General features: G+C 38.6%; 1 protein-coding gene across 1 annotated transcript; it reads left to right on the top strand.

The window, feature by feature from the left end:
- The first annotated feature begins 3,966 nt into the window (after positions 1-3,966).
- Positions 3,967-18,887, top strand: LOC131858348 (uncharacterized). Its single transcript, XM_059211561.1, has 2 exons — positions 3,967-4,943; positions 17,759-18,887. Exons 1-2 carry the CDS (start codon positions 3,967-3,969, stop codon positions 18,885-18,887), a joined length of 2,106 nt encoding a protein of 701 aa, XP_059067544.1.
- Positions 18,888-19,137: the final 250 nt, after the last annotated feature.

Raw genomic sequence — 19,137 nt, 5'->3', positions numbered from 1 at the left:
AGAGAGAGAGAGAGAGAGAGAGAGAGAGAGAGAGAGAGAGAGAGGAGCAAGAGGGAGGGGAGCAAGAGGTAGAATAGGATAAAAAGAGAAAGAGAGAGAGAGAGAGAGAGGGAGAATAGGATAGGAAGACATGGAAAGACTAGGATAGCATGAGAGGGAAAGACTAGGATAACGAGAGCGAGAGAGAGAGAGATAGATAGAGAAAGAGAGATAGAGAGAAAGAGGAGAAATAGAGAGAGATAGAGGGAGGAAAAAGAGAGAGAGAGAGACTAGGATAACATGAGAGAGTGGGAGAGAGAAAGAGAGAGAGAGAGAGGGAAGTTGGGAAATGGAGAGAGAGAGAGAGAGGGAGATTAGGATAGGAAGAGATGGAAAGACTAGGATAGGAAGAGATGGAAAGACTAGGATAAGCAGAGAGAGAGATAGAGAGAGAGAGAGAGAGGATGGAGGGAGGGAGTGGGTAAAAGAGAAAGAGAGGGGGGAGAGAGAGAGAGATGGGGGTGGAGATAGAGAGGGAGAGGATGGAGGGAGGGATGGGGTAAGAAAGAGAGAGAGGGGGGAGAGAGAGAAAGAGAGAGAGAGAGACACAGAGAGACACAGAGAGAGGGACGGAGATTAGGATAGGAAGAGATGGAAAGACTAGGATAGGAAGAGATGGATAGACTAGGATAAGGGGAGAGAGAGAGAGAGAGAGAGAGGATGGAGGGAGGGAGTGGGTAAGAGAGAAAGAGAGGGGGGAGAGAGAGATGGGGGTGGAGATAGAGAGGGAGAGGATGGAGGGAGGGATTGGGTAAGAGAGAGAGAGGGGGAGAGAGAGAAAGAGAGAGAGAGAGAGACAGACAGACAGAGAGAGAGAGGGAGGGAGATTAGGATAGGAAGAGATCGAAAGACTAGGATAGGAAGAGAAGCAAAGACTAGGATAACAAGAGAGAGAGAGAGAGAGAGAGAGAGAGAGAGTAGGGGATAGGAAGAGAAGGAGAGATAGAGAGAATGAGGAGCAGAGAGATAGGGAGATTGGGAAATGGAGAGGGGGAGATGGAGAGAGAGGGAGAGAGAGAGAGGGAGATTAGGAAAAGGATAGAGGGGGGGAAGAAGAGAGAGACAGAGAGAGAGGAGAAAGAGAGAGAGTTAGAGAGAGAGAGATATAGAGACAAAGAGATAGAGAGAGATAGAGAGAGATGGGGGTGGAGATAGATAGGGAGAGCCTGGAGGGAGGGAGGGGGTAAGAGAGAGAGAGGGGGGAGAGAGAGAATGAGATAGAGAGACAGAGAGACAAAGATAGAGATACAGACCGAGAGAGGGAGGAAGATTAGGATAGGAAGAGATGGAAAGACTAGGATAATGAGAGAGAGAGAGAGGGAAAAGGAGAGAGAGAGAGAGATAGAGAGAGATGGAGATTAGGATAGGAAGAGATGGAAAGACTAGGATAGGAAGAGAGGGAAAGACTAGGATAACAAGAGAGAGAGAGACAGAGATAGAGACAGAGGAGAAACAAAGAGAGAGAGAGATAGAGGGAGATTAGGATAGGAAGAGATGGAAAGACTAGGATAGGAAGAGAGGGAAAGACTAGGATAACAAGAGAGAGAGACAGAGACATAGAGAGAGATAGAGGAGAAAGAGAGAGAGAGAGACAAAGAGAGAGAGAGAGGAGTGAGAGAGAGAGGAGTGAGAGAGAGAGAGAGAGAGGGAGATGGGAGTAAAAGGGAGAATAGGATAAGGAGAGAGAGAGAGAGAGAAAAAGAGAGAGAGAGAGGAGTGAGAGAGAGAGAGAGAGGGAAAAGCAGAGAGAGAGATAGAGAGAAAGAGAGGGAGATTAACATAGGAAGAGATGGAAAGACTAGGATAGGAAGAGAGGGAAAGACAAGGATAATGAGAGATAGTGAGAGAGAGAGAGAGTGAGAGAGAGAGAGAAAGGGAGATGGGAGTAAGAGGGAGAATAGGATAAGGAGAGAGAGAGAGTGGTGCAGGGCACTTGTGGTAATAGGATAGTTCTAGTTTAATTGTTTGTAATAATTTGAGTTTGATCATTTACGATCATCTCTCTCCTATTGTGTGGTGATGACTACCTATAGCATGCTTATAAGCTGTGGAGTCTTAGTCCACAAGGATTTTGGTTTGGTTTTCTTTTGTTCAGTTTGTGTTGTAATAAAGGGAATAAGTGAATTAGTCCATTTGTTGTATGGTCAAGAGTTTTATTGGTATTTCTATAAGCCAATAACTCTTAGTCCATTGGACTTTTGTTGTGCTTTGTTTTTCGTTAATGCTGTTTCGGAGTTACTATGTTTAGCGGAGATTCTTATTACATCTTTGTTGTTGCGGTCTCTACAGGTTCAGTTGTATCAACGACCCCAACTGGTTTGCACCGGTTGGGTGTCTGTTGCTGTGTATAAAAGTGTGTCCAACTAATGGTTGGAACAAGAGAGTCAGCAAAGCAAAGGAAATAAAAACACAAACAACAGTTTCGAGAAGGTCCCTTATTTCATGATTCTTTCTGCAATTCGGTTGTCTTGATCAAAATAGGGTTCAAAGTAATGGAATGTGGAACAGATGCAAATCGGATGTAAAAGCATTTTAAACGGGTTCACATTCAAAATCTGTAAGCGGTTTGAATGCCTTGTTTCTTTTAATTGAAAGAACTCTTTGTTCGATTTTCGGTTTGAAGTGCATTGATACACTGTGAATGTATTTTCTGCGGTAAACACAATGGCTTAGTCATGTAACTGCGCCGCTTTGATTAGGTTGTAATTTGTACAAACAAAAGTTTGAATAATCTAATTAGAGGAAGCTGTATTATCACATTGTTATGCAAACTTAGTTCCAAACTATTCTTCCACCACGGGAATCATAATGCTGACTGGTGAAGAATAGTTTAGGGCAAATATCTTTAATGTTTTCAACACTCAAGACTGTTGAAGTGATAAATGCTTCAAAGACAATGTTCAACAGAGTTATACCAAAACAACATTGTTAGATCTGGCGGTCATCGCCTCTGTTTCTTGAGATTAAACCATTGATCTAGCGTACCCTAGCCCGTACGGCATATGACTGTGTTGAAATCAAACCCGGTTATCAAAAATAGTTTAATTGTTCAATAACAGTTTGGAGTTGTTTCGTTATGGTTATCGCTCAAGTTTGAATGTGTAGTAAATGAATTCAGAAGACCATGATATTGGCTTGGGTCTAGCGGACTGAATGTTAATGGGACTGTTGCAACAGTTTATGTTGAAACCGATTTTGGAATGTGAGTTGATCCAAAACTTGAAGGGATTGATTGGGAATCAATAATCAAACACCATAGTCAAAAGTTTGAACCAGAAATGGGATTTACACTGCCGATAGTTTGTGGAAAGAAATGAAAATTTAAATTAAAACCCCTGTTTATTGCACAAAATTAATACCTTACATTGGCATTGGGTTCCAAAGCTTGACAAACTAGTCGAAGCCTAAACTAGCCTGATCAACTAGGGGATTGGGATTCCTGAGTGTAAACGAGTTTTGTTGAATTTTGATGCTATCTAATTATGCTACAAACAGAACAGGGGAACGAATCAAATCAAGTATATTTGTGAATAAACCACAGTATATGTGTGTAGTTGGAAAACCAGCAAGGCATTAAAACTCAAAAGTTCAATAGTAATACATCTTTAGAGAACTGTAGACCTCAGTAGGAAACAGAGTTTGGCAAATATCTTTCCGGAGTTAGTGGACTAGCATCTGAACATGTTAAAATTCAGATTTGTGTCGAACTGGTGGTAGTGGATTATTGTTTTTTTTTATTAAGAATTCATTTTGTAATGATTTTAATGGTTGAACAATGCATTTCCTTTTATTCATCAAATGCTAGAAGAACAGTCTGGATTTCTTATTGAATATCACTGTATTTGTTTGGGCTAACCAAGTTTAGCGTTGTAGCGCTCTGCATCAAGTGGTATCAGATCCACAAGATACCTTTTTGGGAATAACAAGATGGCGGATGGAGATGAAATCCCTATCAGAATCACCAATGTAGAATTGGCTAAAATAGTCAAAGAGCAAATGGCAGAGAGTAGGGCTGTCAGAGAGGAGAATAGAGCAATGAAGAGAGAGTTAGATAAGTTGAAAGGCCAAATGAGGAGAGGAGGCCAAGAAGAGTCAAAAGAAGAAGAAGAAGAGCAAGATCCAGCCGGTCAAGCCAATATGCCGGAGGATCAAAGGGCAATGCTTGCAGCCCTAGAGAGGGTAGGAGTAAAGGATAGGAATGATATTCCTTTGTTCCATGGCAAATTGAAACCAGAAGAATGCATGGATTGGATAGAAGCTTTGGAGAATTATTTTGAGTGTGAGGTAGTACTTCCAAGCCAAAGGGTGAAGTTGGAAAAGTCAAAATTGAAGGGGCCAGCGCTTAGTTGGTGGAATTTTCTACAATATGAGAGATTGGAAGAGGGAAAGGAGGTCATTTCCACTTGGACCAGAATGAAGGCAGAATTGAAAAGACAGTTTGTACCGGATGATTATGAAGTGACCCTTCATAAGAAGCTTCAAAATTTGAAGCAAAAAGATCTTGATGTGAGTACCTATACTCAAGAATTTCACAATTTGACCTTGAAGGCCAAAATGTTTGAAACTGAAAAACAAAAACTTGCAAGGTATATCAATGGATTGAAATATAGCATCCAAGATGAATTGACATTGGTTAATGTGGAATCAGTCCACAAATGTTTTCAGCTTGCCCTCAAGATTGAGGAAAAACAAAAAAGAAGAGGAGAACAAAGTAAGGGAAGAGGAAACTCATTCCGTGGAAGAGGTAGGTTCAATGGGAGAGGAACTTTTCCTAAGTCCCAAGGTGAAAGCAGCAATCAAAGTGCTGATAATGATGCTGGTGGCAGAGGTTCATTCAGAGGAAGAGGGTCAAATAATGGCAGGGGAAGATCAAGAGGAAGAGGCCCTAATGTGTTCACCGGAAGGTGCTTCTCATGTAACCAAGTTGGGCATCAATCTTTCAGATGTCCACAAAAGAATGACAACTGTAGACACCCAAAAATGGTCAACGCTTGCGAGGTCATACTTTAACATTTGCGCATTGCCTCATTTTAGGTTTTTGCGTCGCATTAACATTTCTCCTATGTCACGCACTTGGTCTTTATCATTTGCGAACATTGAGTCATTCTTCTACATTCCTCAATCATCTCGTCCTCAAATTTGGTCTTCTCGACAACATTATCCAGTCATGATTTTGATCAATTTTATCCTGTCGCATCAATGTGCGTATTCATTTGTCATCATTTTGGACATCGTCAATCCTAATTAGGGTTTTGTCCTCCTGTCAATCTTATCAATCTTATCATCAATCTCATCATTTTGGACATCGTCAATCCTAATTAGGGTTTTGTCCTCTTATCAATCCTGTCAATCTTACGATCAATTTGTCATCGATCATTGTCCTCTTATCAATCTTGTCGATTTATCATCAATCCTTCAATCTTGTCGTTTTACGATCAATTTGTCATTGATCGTGGTCATGTCTAATCTTGTCATCTTGCAATCTATTTTGTCAATTTTGTCATTTTGCAATCAATTTTGCTATCGATCATTGTCTGTCTCAATTATGTCAAGTTGGATCAATTTGTCATTGTTCCTTGTCAATTGGCGTATCTATCAATCAAATCATTTTGTCGCATTGGTCCTTTATCAATTCAAAATCATGACATTAATTATCTTTAATCAAGACCTAATTGTCATTTCTAATTCGTCTTCTAGGGTTTTATGATTTAGTCATTTAACCTAATTTGTCGTTTCTTCCTTTAGGATTAAATAAATTACTTATTTATCCTAAGTCTTCTCATTACAATTAAATCTTTATTTAATTGGCTAATTATTCTTCTTTGTGAATTGATTAATAAATGAAAAATTATTAATTAATTCACTAATTCACTAAATCCTATTTTTCATCAATTTCTAATTCCAATTTCCTAATTGGTCATCAATTTCAATTTCCTAATTTTCAAATTTCTAATTCTTTTCCCTCCTATTTCATCTCCTAATTCCATGGGAATGGCATGTCAATTTGTCATGAAATTGTCATAATTGATAATCAATCAATTTTGACATGAAATGTGTCATAATCAATCAATCAAAATTGTGCATGGAAAGTGCATAATTTGCATAATTTGTCATAATTAACATATTGATTTGCAATTTCCATTTGAATTGCATCATGCCAATTTTGTGATTTCTCCAATTTCTCTATAAATTGGATAATTTTTCTTCAATCATCCCCTTCAATTACTTCTTGAAATCCGAATTGCTGTCAAACTATCAAATTTTAGTTCTAGTACTCTTGAGCTTTTTGCTTTCAATTGTGAGAGCACTTGTAGGTGAGATCCACAAAACTATTGAAGAGGAAAGAACAACAATGGAGCCGCATGGAAGGAGTATTCAATCTTGAATCTGGTTTGCATAATGTTTTCTTTTGAATGCTTCATTTTCATACCTCTATTGAATGTGCATTGTGATTAGGTTCATTTCAATGAGTTTTCTTATGATTGAGCTACCATGTTTAACGTTTTGATTGATATATCTTATTTTGATGATTCCTAATTTCTATGTTACATTAAATGGTGAACCCGACGTGAATACTAACCTTCTAACCATCTTACTGTGTTTTGGAGTGCTTCTAAGCTGATTTGCAGGTCAAAACTCAAAAACAGGGTCGTGCAGTGCATTCTGGACACATCCTGCGCCTGTGTTAAGCATCTTGCGCCTGTGTTGAAGAGTATTGCGCCTGTGTCAAGACATTCTGCGCTTGTGTCAGACATCTTGCGCCTGTGTCATGACTTCTGCGCCTGTGTCAAGTCCAGAACAGAGGTGAAAAATGCAGTTTTTACTTGAAAAATTTTATATGTTTTAGTAAATTGCAATTTTGAGGGTCTTCGGTGCATTTGTGGACAAATATGGTGCCCGTAAACATGAAGAGACATCTTCGATGTTTCCGAAATTTGGTTCTAGATTATTTGAATACCTTTCTAACGCATTAAACGGTTTGTAATTCGGAGCTAGGATGAGAAAGTTATGCCTTCTCAAAGTGGACTGAAATTTTGATAGTTTTTATAAATCAGATCATCTGTGTTTTAGATTTTGGTACTGATTATTTGTGCAGGATCTTGGCGTATGCATGGCAAAGACTACAAATCCAACTACTAACATGTTTTGTGCAGATTCGATGGTCAAAGACAACAAATCAAACATCTAACTTGGGTTTTGCAGGTTGCCTTGGAGAAACAACCAAACTTTTGTGTTTGTGTTTTTTTTAATTAGGCACTTAGTGATTTATAAATAGGTGGAAATGAACCTTTGTTTGCTTTGATTGTTAAGTGTGACATTGGAGTAGGAGAGTATGCTCTCATCCTTCATAGGGTGATCAGAAATCCAGATCTTCGATACCATGCTTGTGTTGTTGATTGTTTGTCTCCATTAGAGGGCCTGCCTTCCCGACCACTTTGCTTTTGCAAGCGAGTGATAATCGTGAGAAGGGAACGACCCAAAGTGAGTACGGCTAGAATTCCTTGGCATTCTAACTCACTATAAAAAAATACCCGATGAGCGAAAGCTTTGAAGGAAGTGTTACGTGGGAATTGTAGTTACTTGGGAAGTGATGCCCCTTGAAACTCTTTCTCATATCAACATCTAAGTAGGGCCTCTTGGTCTAAATCGTGCTTGCGCGACTACATTTGTTTGGTATCTTGATGGGCTTAATGTCTCAATCATGCTTGCATGACATCAAGGAGTAATGCTTAACAGAAATCCTTACTACATACCTTGTTTTAGAAGCCAAAAACCCTTCTAGTTGCTTGAGAAGGACAAATTCGGATACTTGGAAGAGATACTAAGTTCGCCATGGGGAGATTCCATGGGGACTGATGCTTGGCTGCCCTGAGAAGTGAGTGCCGTGGAGGGGAGCCCGTGGGGTCAAGCATCTATGTATTCTCCTTGAATCCCATAATGAGTCTACCTCTCAAGTACCTAATGTCTTTGCCTACCCTAGGGAATGTGGAAATGAGCATGATTGTCTTGAGTCTAAGTTGTAACATCTTGTATTCTTTGATTGTCAAAAGTTGAATGATATCCTATTTCAAAAAGCAAAACACATTGATCAAAACAAGATTAAACACAAAAGATATTCATCCAACAAACATTCAACAAGATTCAAAGATCATATTCCTAAAGCATGGTTGTCCAACATTGGTCAAAAACTTGTTTCAACTCTTATGTCACTTGCATTTAGGTTCATCCTAGTTTGTATTTTGCAAGTTCATTATCAAGTATCAAAGTTAGGATTCACCTAAGTCATACTTATTTTGCATATCAATAAAAGTCATCCATTTACATGAGTCCTCTTGCATAAGAGTAATATCATTTCATAATTAAACCTTAGGTTTCATCTTAGGTTGACATTGTCATACATTTGCATTTGCATATCCCAAGTCTCTTCATTAAACCTAAGTCATTGTCATATCATATTAAGATCATTTGCATATGTCCTCTTGCATTAAAGTCATACCATTGTCATACATTTGCATTTGCATTTGCATATCCCAAGTCTCTTCATTAAGCCTAAGTCATTGTCATATCATATTAAGATCATTTGCATATTAATTATCCTTTCGCATATAGTGTCAAACCTAGGTCTTGTCATACTTAAGCAATCCAAATCTTTGATAAACCCTAAGTCATTGTTAAGAAGTCTAGACCTCATCAAGTCTTTTGTCCTTTTTGTCATCAATATCATTTCGTCAAACCTAGCTTAGTATCCAAGCGTATAGGTGAGACATTGTCAATTTGTCCTTTTGTCACTTGGTCCTTTTGTTCTTTGAGGTCTAGACATCATTTCAATTTCCTAAGGGTCCATCTCTTAGATTTGCATTTCAAAAGTTTGTCAAAATCTTTTAAAACAACCAAAAACATAGATTGCATTTTCATCTATTTTAGTTTGCATTTAGTTGCATATCATATATTATCCTTGAAAAATTCCAAAAATATTGCATTTGCATAAGTGACATGTCTATTGAAACAAGATTCCAAGAACCAATGATGCAACAAAGTTTGACATATCAACCGACAATGCAATCAAATTTTAATCCAAGGCAATCACAATTCTATTCAACCCAACAACAAAGCAACATTGGTCAAACTTATCATGATGATTTAAATGTCCAAATACAAAAACTAGAGGAGAAACTAGCTCAAGAAAAGGAGATATTGGAGCAAAAAGTGATAAACAGTGAGAAGATAAGATCTCAAATGTCCAAAATGTTTCGAAAATTTCCAGGTCAAAATTTTGAGCCAATTAATGTAAGATCTCTTCTTGAACGATCAGACATACCAGCTCTCCTCTCCCAAATAGAGATGATGAAACAATTACAAGAAAGGAGACAACATCAATTTCAACATTATGTGCCTCCACAACAAGAACAAGAAGGTGTTTACTATCAATCACATTTTCAACCATCACAACCAATGACACAACCAATTGTTCAACATATGCAACCAACACAACCAATGGTTCAATTTCAACAATATGTCCAACCAACTATACAATGTCAACAAATGGTTCAACCAATGGTGGAATATCAATGTCAACAACCACAATCACCAATTCAAAAACAAAACTTGCAACATGCACCAAGCCGAATTTTGAACATGTCAAACCAAAATGATCAACATCTAGTTCAATATCAGAAAATGACATCAAATCAAAAACAAGTTCAAGTTCAATCAACATATCAATGTCAACAACTGCCACAAAACATTCAAAAACAAAGGTTGCAACACACACCAACCCAAGTTTCAAACATGTCAAACCAATCTGATCAACATCAAGTCCAATATCAAAACATGACATCAAATCAAAAACAAGTTCAAATTCCAAGTCCAATCATGTCAAAACCTAAAAAGAAGGGTGGCCTTATTGCAATGCTCTTAAGGAAAAAACTAAGTGAGTCTTTTGAGGAAGATAAAGATAATACACTTATGTCTAGCAATGCCTCATCTCCCCACAAGCAAATTGACTCTCCAGTGGCATCTATCCCTACATCTTTAAAAGTTTCACAAGAACCTTCCATATTGTCCTCATCAAACAATACACCCAAGGATGCAATTATCCAAGAGCTATCCATAATTGATTGCCACGATAATCCAATTTGTGACGCACATCCTTGTCATATTTCAGAAATACAAGACCCAATGCCACCATGCACTTTATTGCCATTACCTGTTTTAGAGGACCCCATTCGAAGTCCCTCTTCCTCATGTTCAAGCATTGATTCCTTGCCAGAATCCATCACAAATTTTCAAAGTGCCTTTCCTTCATGCCAAAGCATTAATCCCTTGTCAGAATCCTCCATGCATATCCAAAGTCCAACCTCATGTCAAGAGGATAATTTAGAGCACGAAGAAATGAGTCCTAAAGCAAATCAAGATCAAGATCCTGAAACCTTATCACCCCATCCAATTGTTGACCAAGATCCCATTTCCCCAGACACTCATAATGATTCCCCTATTCTTGTACATCCTATCCAAAGTCCTATTGGCACTCCATTCCCCGGGCAAGATCAAGATATCCCAGTCCATTCGATCCCAAAGGATCCCATTCCATTTAATGAGCAAAATGTCCTTTCAAATCCCATTGATATTCCACTTCCTCAGAAAGATCAAGATATCCCTTCCATTCTTTCCGATGATCCCATTGAAAGTCAAGAGCAAAGCACCTTTAAAGAGGATTCCAATGATCTTCCTCCTTGTCAAGATCAAATCATTCCTTCAAATCCTCCACAAGATCCACTTGTTCCTCCATCTCCTTGTCCTAATCCCCCATATACACTCCAAGATCGCATTTCTTTTGACGATCCCATTATTTCTCCCATTCCATCTCTTGAAGAGCCTATCATTGAACCTTGTCCAATACATAATCCTAGTCCCCCTCATGATCCTAACCCCCCTCATGATTCTAATGTGTCAGTGCAAGATGTTCATGAACCCTCGACATGCATAATGGGTTCTTCCACTTTGGTGCAATCCGATCCACTTCAAGATCTAATTATTTCTCTCATATCATATCCACCTCATAATGAACTCGCGTCTTCTTCCCAAAGAAAAGAGTATCCTACAAGTCAAGATATTCATAAAGGCAAAGGGGTAGACCTTCATAAGCAAGAACCCCTTCATATCAAAGAATATACTAATGGTCATGGCTACAGAGCTCACACTCAAGGCGTTGGTATCCCTTCAAAGTCAAAATCCAAATGTCCACCTTCCCCATCATTGCTTCCATCCATTCTAGGTCCCTATATCCCTCCATCTCCTATGCAACATCAACAAAGGCACACATCTTGGAGAACTTTCCACCAATCCAAAAGAACTCCATATCATTCCCATCCACACCGACATTCATTCCCTCTGCCAAGCAATTTGGATGCCAAGTGTAAAAGTCATAAGTCTAGCAATCCACATGTATTTAAGGATCAACATGTCCAATATAATCGACATGTCAAAACAAAGAACAAATTGATCTATAAAGAAAAAGAAATATCCAAAAGGCCACAAAGGCCCACTGAGCAAAATAAAGCAAGGTCAAAATATATATGGGTTCCTAAATCCCTTGTGCAACCAATGCACTCCAAGGAACCACAAAAGCATGAAAAATCAAAAACCATGTGGATCCCTAAGAAGCTCCTTGAAGCACAAAAGCCTAAAGAAATATCCAACTTGGCATCCAAAGTTGCTATTCCTCCATCCAAATTGTCCAAGTCTATTTCTCCATCACCTTCATCATCCATTTTGGGCTCTTATGTCCCAAAATCCCAAGCTATTCCTCCATCAAAATCTCAATATCCAAAATACGTCTTTCCTCCATCAGTCCATCACCCCTCAAGGTGTGTGCCAATGTTGATCTTGCCTTCATTTTCATCCACTCAAGCCCAGTTCTTCCAATACCCTATCCATTGTCCAATGCATATTTTCCATCCTTCCATCCCTCTCGTCCCATCCTTTGCATAAATACTCGCCTTAGTTTCATCTCATTTTCCATGTCCTTATCCCACCAACGTCTTTGAGCATACTTTTAAAGGTCATGGTCCATTTTTTTCAAGGCTACTATCCAAACAAAAAGACGCTTGAGTCCTTCTTCCATCCCCTATCATGTGTCCATCTTCTTCTGAAAAAAATCAAAAAAGTGAAAAAAAAAAAAAAGACAAAAGAAAAAAAATAGTAAAAGAAAAATAATTCGTCCATTGGTGAAAACCTGGCAAACAGGCGCCTTGGGCAAGTACCATGATGAAAACCTGGCAAACAGGCGTCATGCGTAATCGATGAACTTCTTGCACATCACACTTGGGGGTAGGTTTCCTCCTTCATATCCTGTTGCACTTCATTATCCTATCATACCCCTGTCATTACCCTCCATTATCCTGTTGTCCCTCATGTCCATTTTCCTCTTTCCTCCTTTGATCTTGACAAGGCTGACGGTCGTCATGAGCATCATGTATCTTGTTTGCAGCTTTTAGTCTATCATAGCTTTTGGTCATTTATCCAATTGCTTATTACAATCTTTCATCCATATTCCCTAGCTTATTGCAACTTTCTGCCACTATCCCTTAGCCTATCCTGACCTTCAATCCATGTCCCTTATCCATTCTTGGTCTTGCTTATCCTATCCATATCTTATCGCTATCCATACACTCTGTTTCATTCCTTGATCTTGATCTAATATAAGGATGCAAATTTAAGCATGGTTTCAAAAACCTCTTGACATGTCCCTCATGCCATGTCATTGCTATACATTGTCATATCCAGTCTCTTGTCCCATCACGTAATAGCTCTTGGAAATTGCATCTGCGTTGTCTCCATATTAAAAGGCCTGTGTTTTCCCTCTATCCACCATCATTTCAGCAAGCCTATTTATTCACCTGTCATATTCCTTGCCTTGCTAGACACTGGGGGCAAAATTTGAAAAAAATCATAAAAATGGCAAAATGTCCTGAAAAAAATCCATAAAAATCGAAAAATGTCCTGAAAAAATTCATAAAAATCTCAAAATGTCCTGAAAAAAATTCTAAAAATCAAATAATGTCCTGAAAAAATTCATAAAAATCTCAAAATGTCCTGAAAAAAGTCATAAAAATTGAAAAATGTCCTGAAAAAATTCATAAAAATCTCAAAATGTCCTGAAAAAAATCATAAAAATTGAAAAATGTCCTGAAATAAATCCATAAAAATCGAAAAATGTCCTGAAAAAAATCCATAAAAATCAAATAAAGTCCTGAAAAAGAATGAACACAAAAAAATTGTAAAACTCCAAAAAACCAAAAACATGCATTTTTGCAATAATTATCCCTTTTTGTGCATCGACAGATCACTGAGCATTCCTCCAATGACATTCGCAATCATACGCTATGCTTTAATGAAATCATGCTTTAACAGATGAACTTTTTCAATCCAAATCAAACATTCCAATTGATCAAAATTGTCATATCAATCGAATATCAGCATCGAAAATCATTTGTCCTTGTCACATTATCATGGGTCTTATATAGGGTGTGGTATACTCGAAACCAGACTGTGTCCTGTCTTAGACGGGGTACCACATTTCCTGAAACCAGACAGCATGATCGTCCTATCAGCACGTTCAACTTTTGACAATAAAGATCAAGATGTTTGTTTGATTTGCTTGAATTTGTGAGTCTTCTCATTTTATTGATTTATCTTTGGCTTCGATCATGTCCCTATGTTGCTCGATGATGTCACTGAGTGATTTAGAGTAACCGGGATGGCTCATGATCCTTTTCTTTTTTGATTGTGATTGTCGTTTGTCTGTGATGTGTCTGTCTTTTGCCAATCGGGTTGCATTTCAGCTCTGGCCTTCAATGCCATGATGCTACGCATCCATTTTGCTAAATAAAAATAAAGGTTCTCACCTACAAAGTGCATTACTGAAAGCAAATTTTCATCATCTCTAATTGTCCTCTGTCTTATTTCTTCTTACTAACACTTCTTCCGTCCGGTCGGATAGTCAGTTCGGTCTAGTGCTCCGATATCCAAAACCATATTGTGTCCTGCATACATTTGGTCAATGCATTTGCATTCCATTACATATTACATCACGCATTTTATACATTTCATATTATAAATACATCCAAAGTACATACAATGCATTCATACATGTTCATAAACCAGTACATAAGTCATCCATACATAGCAAAATCACTACATCAGTCATAACATATTGCATCCATCATATCGATGCCTATCATATCACATATCATCATAATGTCGGAGTACAAAATCAGACTGTTTGTCCTAAGTATGGCCCGCAGGCTGACTGCATAATGGCAAACTACATGATGTCCACTGTCTGTCATATGGAGCACGTGCCTCTGTCACTGGGTGCTCCCTCTGTCCTCCTCATCCCTGCCATGTCTCGCAGATGATGTCCCTCCTGGTCCTGGTTGTGGTGGTCTCATCGATCCACTCACTCCTATGCTGCTCAATGTCCTCCGAGAGCGTGACCTGCTCTCTGTCCTCGATCGTGCCTGATATGAAGGTGCTCTCCGCTCCGGTGGAACTACACCCTCATATAGTGTCCTCCAGTACAGTCTCTCCTCGCCGGTCTCTACTAGCATTTGTGCCATCTCCCGTGCACTGGCATCCCTAATCAACCCAATGAACTCAGTGACTCTCTGTCCCTCTCGCTGTGCCTGAGCTATGGCTGTATCCCGAGCCTCTGTGAGTCTGGCTATCTCCGCTCTGAACTGCTCATGCTGTCTCTCCAATATCGCAATATAATCCTGCTGGCTCGCTATGGTAGCCCTGTACATGTCCATCTCCTCTGTCCTAGCTGTCTCTGGCTCTATGGGAATATCCTGCAAAGTCTCCTGATCCGCTGAGTCTGGCTCCTCATCGTCCTCACCACACATCGCTGCTCATACTCGGCTGCCATAGTCTCCCACCGAATCTCCCTCTCGACAATGTCTAGATCCTCTGCGTCACACTCAAACAGTCTGCATAACGCGTCTCTCCCTGTCACTGGGTCGTACTCTATCATCTCCCCATGTATAGGAATGCGGAGGATGCGCCATACATCCTCTAGAGTCACTGTCGCCTCGCCAGTCGCCAAATGGAATGAGGAAGTCTCCGAATGCCATCGCTCTGCCAATGCAGTAAGCAATCCTGTGTTTGCCCTAATCTCGGACATATATGTGATGTAATACAATCCCAGTCCAGCTAACGTGTCTCTCTCTGTGCTCCTGAGTCTATGTCGTAGCATGAAACAGTCCGGTCGATTCTCCCGTGCGATCAATGGATATTGTCGACTCTGCATCACAATCGGGGCATCATTTTGTCAGTTTTAGGGTTTTGCTCCTACGGGTTGCATTTCCTCATTTTCATGTCCAAATTGGGGTGTTTTTCATCTACATTGGCCTATCCTACCCACCCCCCCCCCTTGTCAGGTCCTTTGCATGCAATTTCAAGTCAAAACTAGGGTTTTTTGACAACTTGCGCCTGTGTTGGAGAAACTTGCGCCTGTGTTAGATGAATTGCGCTTGTGTATTCATACACAAGCGCAGAACTCCTTACACAAGCGCAGGTTTAGACAACACAAGCGCAAGAGACCATTTTGGTATCCCCTGTGGGCCCCGCAATGTCCCGTAAGCCATCAAAATTCATGAAATTCAAAACATGGGTTTTTGAGATACATACCGCTGCTCCTACGTCCTCTAGTCGTCTGAATGTGCGTACACATTCTCCAAGGTGATCCGCCATTGGAATGTTTGCCATCTGTCTGCAAGTGTCCTTGTCCAGAGCAACAAATCCTCCTTTTTCGCTACTGCAAATGAGTCATTTTCACCCTCTTGGTCTCATTTATAGCTCTTTGTCATTGCATAGATGGACGTGCATCCTCTCCATCTTATGTTGGTCGCGGTCTTGTGCACCTCAAATTGTTTGTCCTGCATCCGATATCCGATTGTCGGTCCGTTCGATCCTGTCATTTTTATCGATCAATTGGCCTCTTTTCCGCATGTTTCCGGCCAATTCCTCGAGGGGGCATGCATATGTCATTATTATTGTCTGGGGCATTTTTATTATTGTTCTTTGAAACAACGCTCAGAATCGCATTGTCTCAAAGAGGGGCAAAATGTAGACACCCAAAAATGGTCAACGCTTGCGAGGTCATACTTTAACATTTGCGCATTGCCTCATTTTAGGTTTTTGCGTCGCATTAACATTTCTCCTATGTCACGCACTTGGTCTTTATCATTTGCGAACATTGAGTCATTCTTCTACATTCCTCAATCATCTCGTCCTCAAATTTGGTCTTCTCGACAACATTATCCAGTCATGATTTTGATCAATTTTATCCTGTCGCATCAATGTGCGTATTCATTTGTCATCATTTTGGACATCGTCAATCCTAATTAGGGTTTTGTCCTCCTGTCAATCTTATCAATCTTATCATCAATCTCATCATTTTGGACATCGTCAATCCTAATTAGGGTTTTGTCCTCTTATCAATCCTGTCAATCTTACGATCAATTTGTCATCGATCATTGTCCTCTTATCAATCTTGTCGATTTATCATCAATCCTTCAATCTTGTCGTTTTACGATCAATTTGTCATTGATCGTGGTCATGTCTAATCTTGTCATCTTGCAATCTATTTTGTCAATTTTGTCATTTTGCAATCAATTTTGCTATCGATCATTGTCTGTCTCAATTATGTCAAGTTGGATCAATTTGTCATTGTTCCTTGTCAATTGGCGTATCTATCAATCAAATCATTTTGTCGCATTGGTCCTTTATCAATTCAAAATCATGACATTAATTATCTTTAATCAAGACCTAATTGTCATTTCTAATTCGTCTTCTAGGGTTTTATGATTTAGTCATTTAACCTAATTTGTCGTTTCTTCCTTTAGGATTAAATAAATTACTTATTTATCCTAAGTCTTCTCATTACAATTAAATCTTTATTTAATTGGCTAATTATTCTTCTTTGTGAATTGATTAATAAATGAAAAATTATTAATTAATTCACTAATTCACTAAATCCTATTTTTCATCAATTTCTAATTCCAATTTCCTAATTGGTCATCAATTTCAATTTCCTAATTTTCAAATTTCTAATTCTTTTCCCTCCTATTTCATCTCCTAATTCCATGGGAATGGCATGTCAATTTGTCATGAAATTGTCATAATTGATAATCAATCAATTTTGACATGAAATGTGTCATAATCAATCAATCAAAATTGTGCATGGAAAGTGCATAATTTGCATAATTTGTCATAATTAACATATTGATTTGCAATTTCCATTTGAATTGCATCATGCCAATTTTGTGATTTCTCCAATTTCTCTATAAATTGGATAATTTTTCTTCAATCATCCCCTTCAATTACTTCTTGAAATCCGAATTGCTGTCAAACTATCAAATTTTAGTTCTAGTACTCTTGAGCTTTTTGCTTTCAATTGTGAGAGCACTTGTAGGTGAGATCCACAAAACTATTGAAGAGGAAAGAACAACAATGGAGCCGCATGGAAGGAGTATTCAATCTTGAATCTGGTTTGCATAATGTTTTCTTTTGAATGCTTCATTTTCATACCTCTATTGAATGTGCATTGTGATTAGGTTCATTTCAATGAGTTTTCTTATGATTGAGCTATCATGTTTAACATTTTGATTGATATATCTTATTTTGATGATTCCTAATTTCTACGCTACAACAACAGCAATCAAGGAGATAGAAGGGTACAATTGATTCAAGAAGAGGATTGCCAAAGCAATTCATCATACCATACAGCTTCATCCAAGCATGCTGATCTAGTGCAAGGAGAAACTCTTATGTTCAATAGATCGTTGTTGGTACCACTCAACAAGGAACCAGCTCAAAGGAAATCCTTATTCCAGACTACTTGCAAGGCAAAGGGTAAAGTATGCAAGGTAATTGTTGATTCCAGCTCTACTGAAAATCTAGTTTCTTTGGAAATGGTTACCAAGTTAAAACTGAAAATAATTCCACACCCTACTCCCTATAAAGTTTCTTGGTTGAATAAGGAGCAGCAAACTATTGTGAATGAACAATGCTTGGTAGAATTTGAAATTGGTGACTATAAAGATAAAGTTTTATGTGAGATAGTTGAAATGGATGCATGTCATCTTCTTTTAGGAAGACCATGGCAATATGATACTAATGCCCAACATAATGGAAAAACAAATGTGTTTAATATAACAAAGAATGGTGAAAATTTTGTCATGACACCTTTACCGGATGTAACAAATGATTCAGTTGTGTCTAATAATATCATGGTTGTAAAAGAAAAAGAGTTTTTAGAAGGTCTTAAGGAGGAAAATCCTCCATGTTTTGTTGTTGTAATCAGGCCTAAGGAAACTAATCATGAGGGCAGGGAATTGAGTTTAGAGGCCAAAGAAAGTACTTGTCCTAAGGTTGTAATTGATTTGTTGAATAAGTATGATGGTATTATTGCTAATAGTACCAATGAGTCTCTTCCACCTAAGAGGTCAATAAGCCATTGTATTGATTTGATTCCGAGTGCTACCTTACCTAATAAAGCAGCATATAAACTAACTCCTGAACAAAATGCTGAAGTTGCAAGACAAATCCAAGAGTTGTTAGACAAAGGTTACATAAGAAAAAGTATTAGCCCATGTGCTATCCCAGCAGTCCTTGCTCCTAAGAAAGAAGGTACTTGGAGATTATGTACAGATTCTAGAGCCATTAATAAGATTACTATTAGATACTGGTTTCCCATGCCTAGAATGGAAGATCTCATGGATTGTTTAGGGGGTGCAAAGTACTATTCTAAGATTGATCTTAAAAGTGGTTATCATCAAATCTAGATACGTGAAGGGGATGATTGGAAAACCGCTTTCAAAACTAATGAGGGTTTGTTTGAATGGATAGTTATGCCTTTTGGTTTATCCAATGCTCCTAGTACTTTCATGCATTTAATGAATGAAGTGCTGAAACCTTTTCTTCATCAATTTGTTGTTGTATATTTGGATGATATTCTGATTTTTAGTGGCAGCAAAGAGGAACATTTGCAGCATTTGGATCAGGTCTTAAGGAAGCTTCATGAAGAAGGCTTGA

The sequence above is a fragment of the Cryptomeria japonica genome, chromosome 9 (assembly GCF_030272615.1).
Source record: "Cryptomeria japonica chromosome 9, Sugi_1.0, whole genome shotgun sequence".
NCBI lineage: Eukaryota > Viridiplantae > Streptophyta > Pinopsida > Cupressales > Cupressaceae > Cryptomeria > Cryptomeria japonica.
The sequence above is the reverse complement of the archived record's forward strand: the minus strand, read 5'-3'. Positions and strand labels throughout refer to the sequence as shown.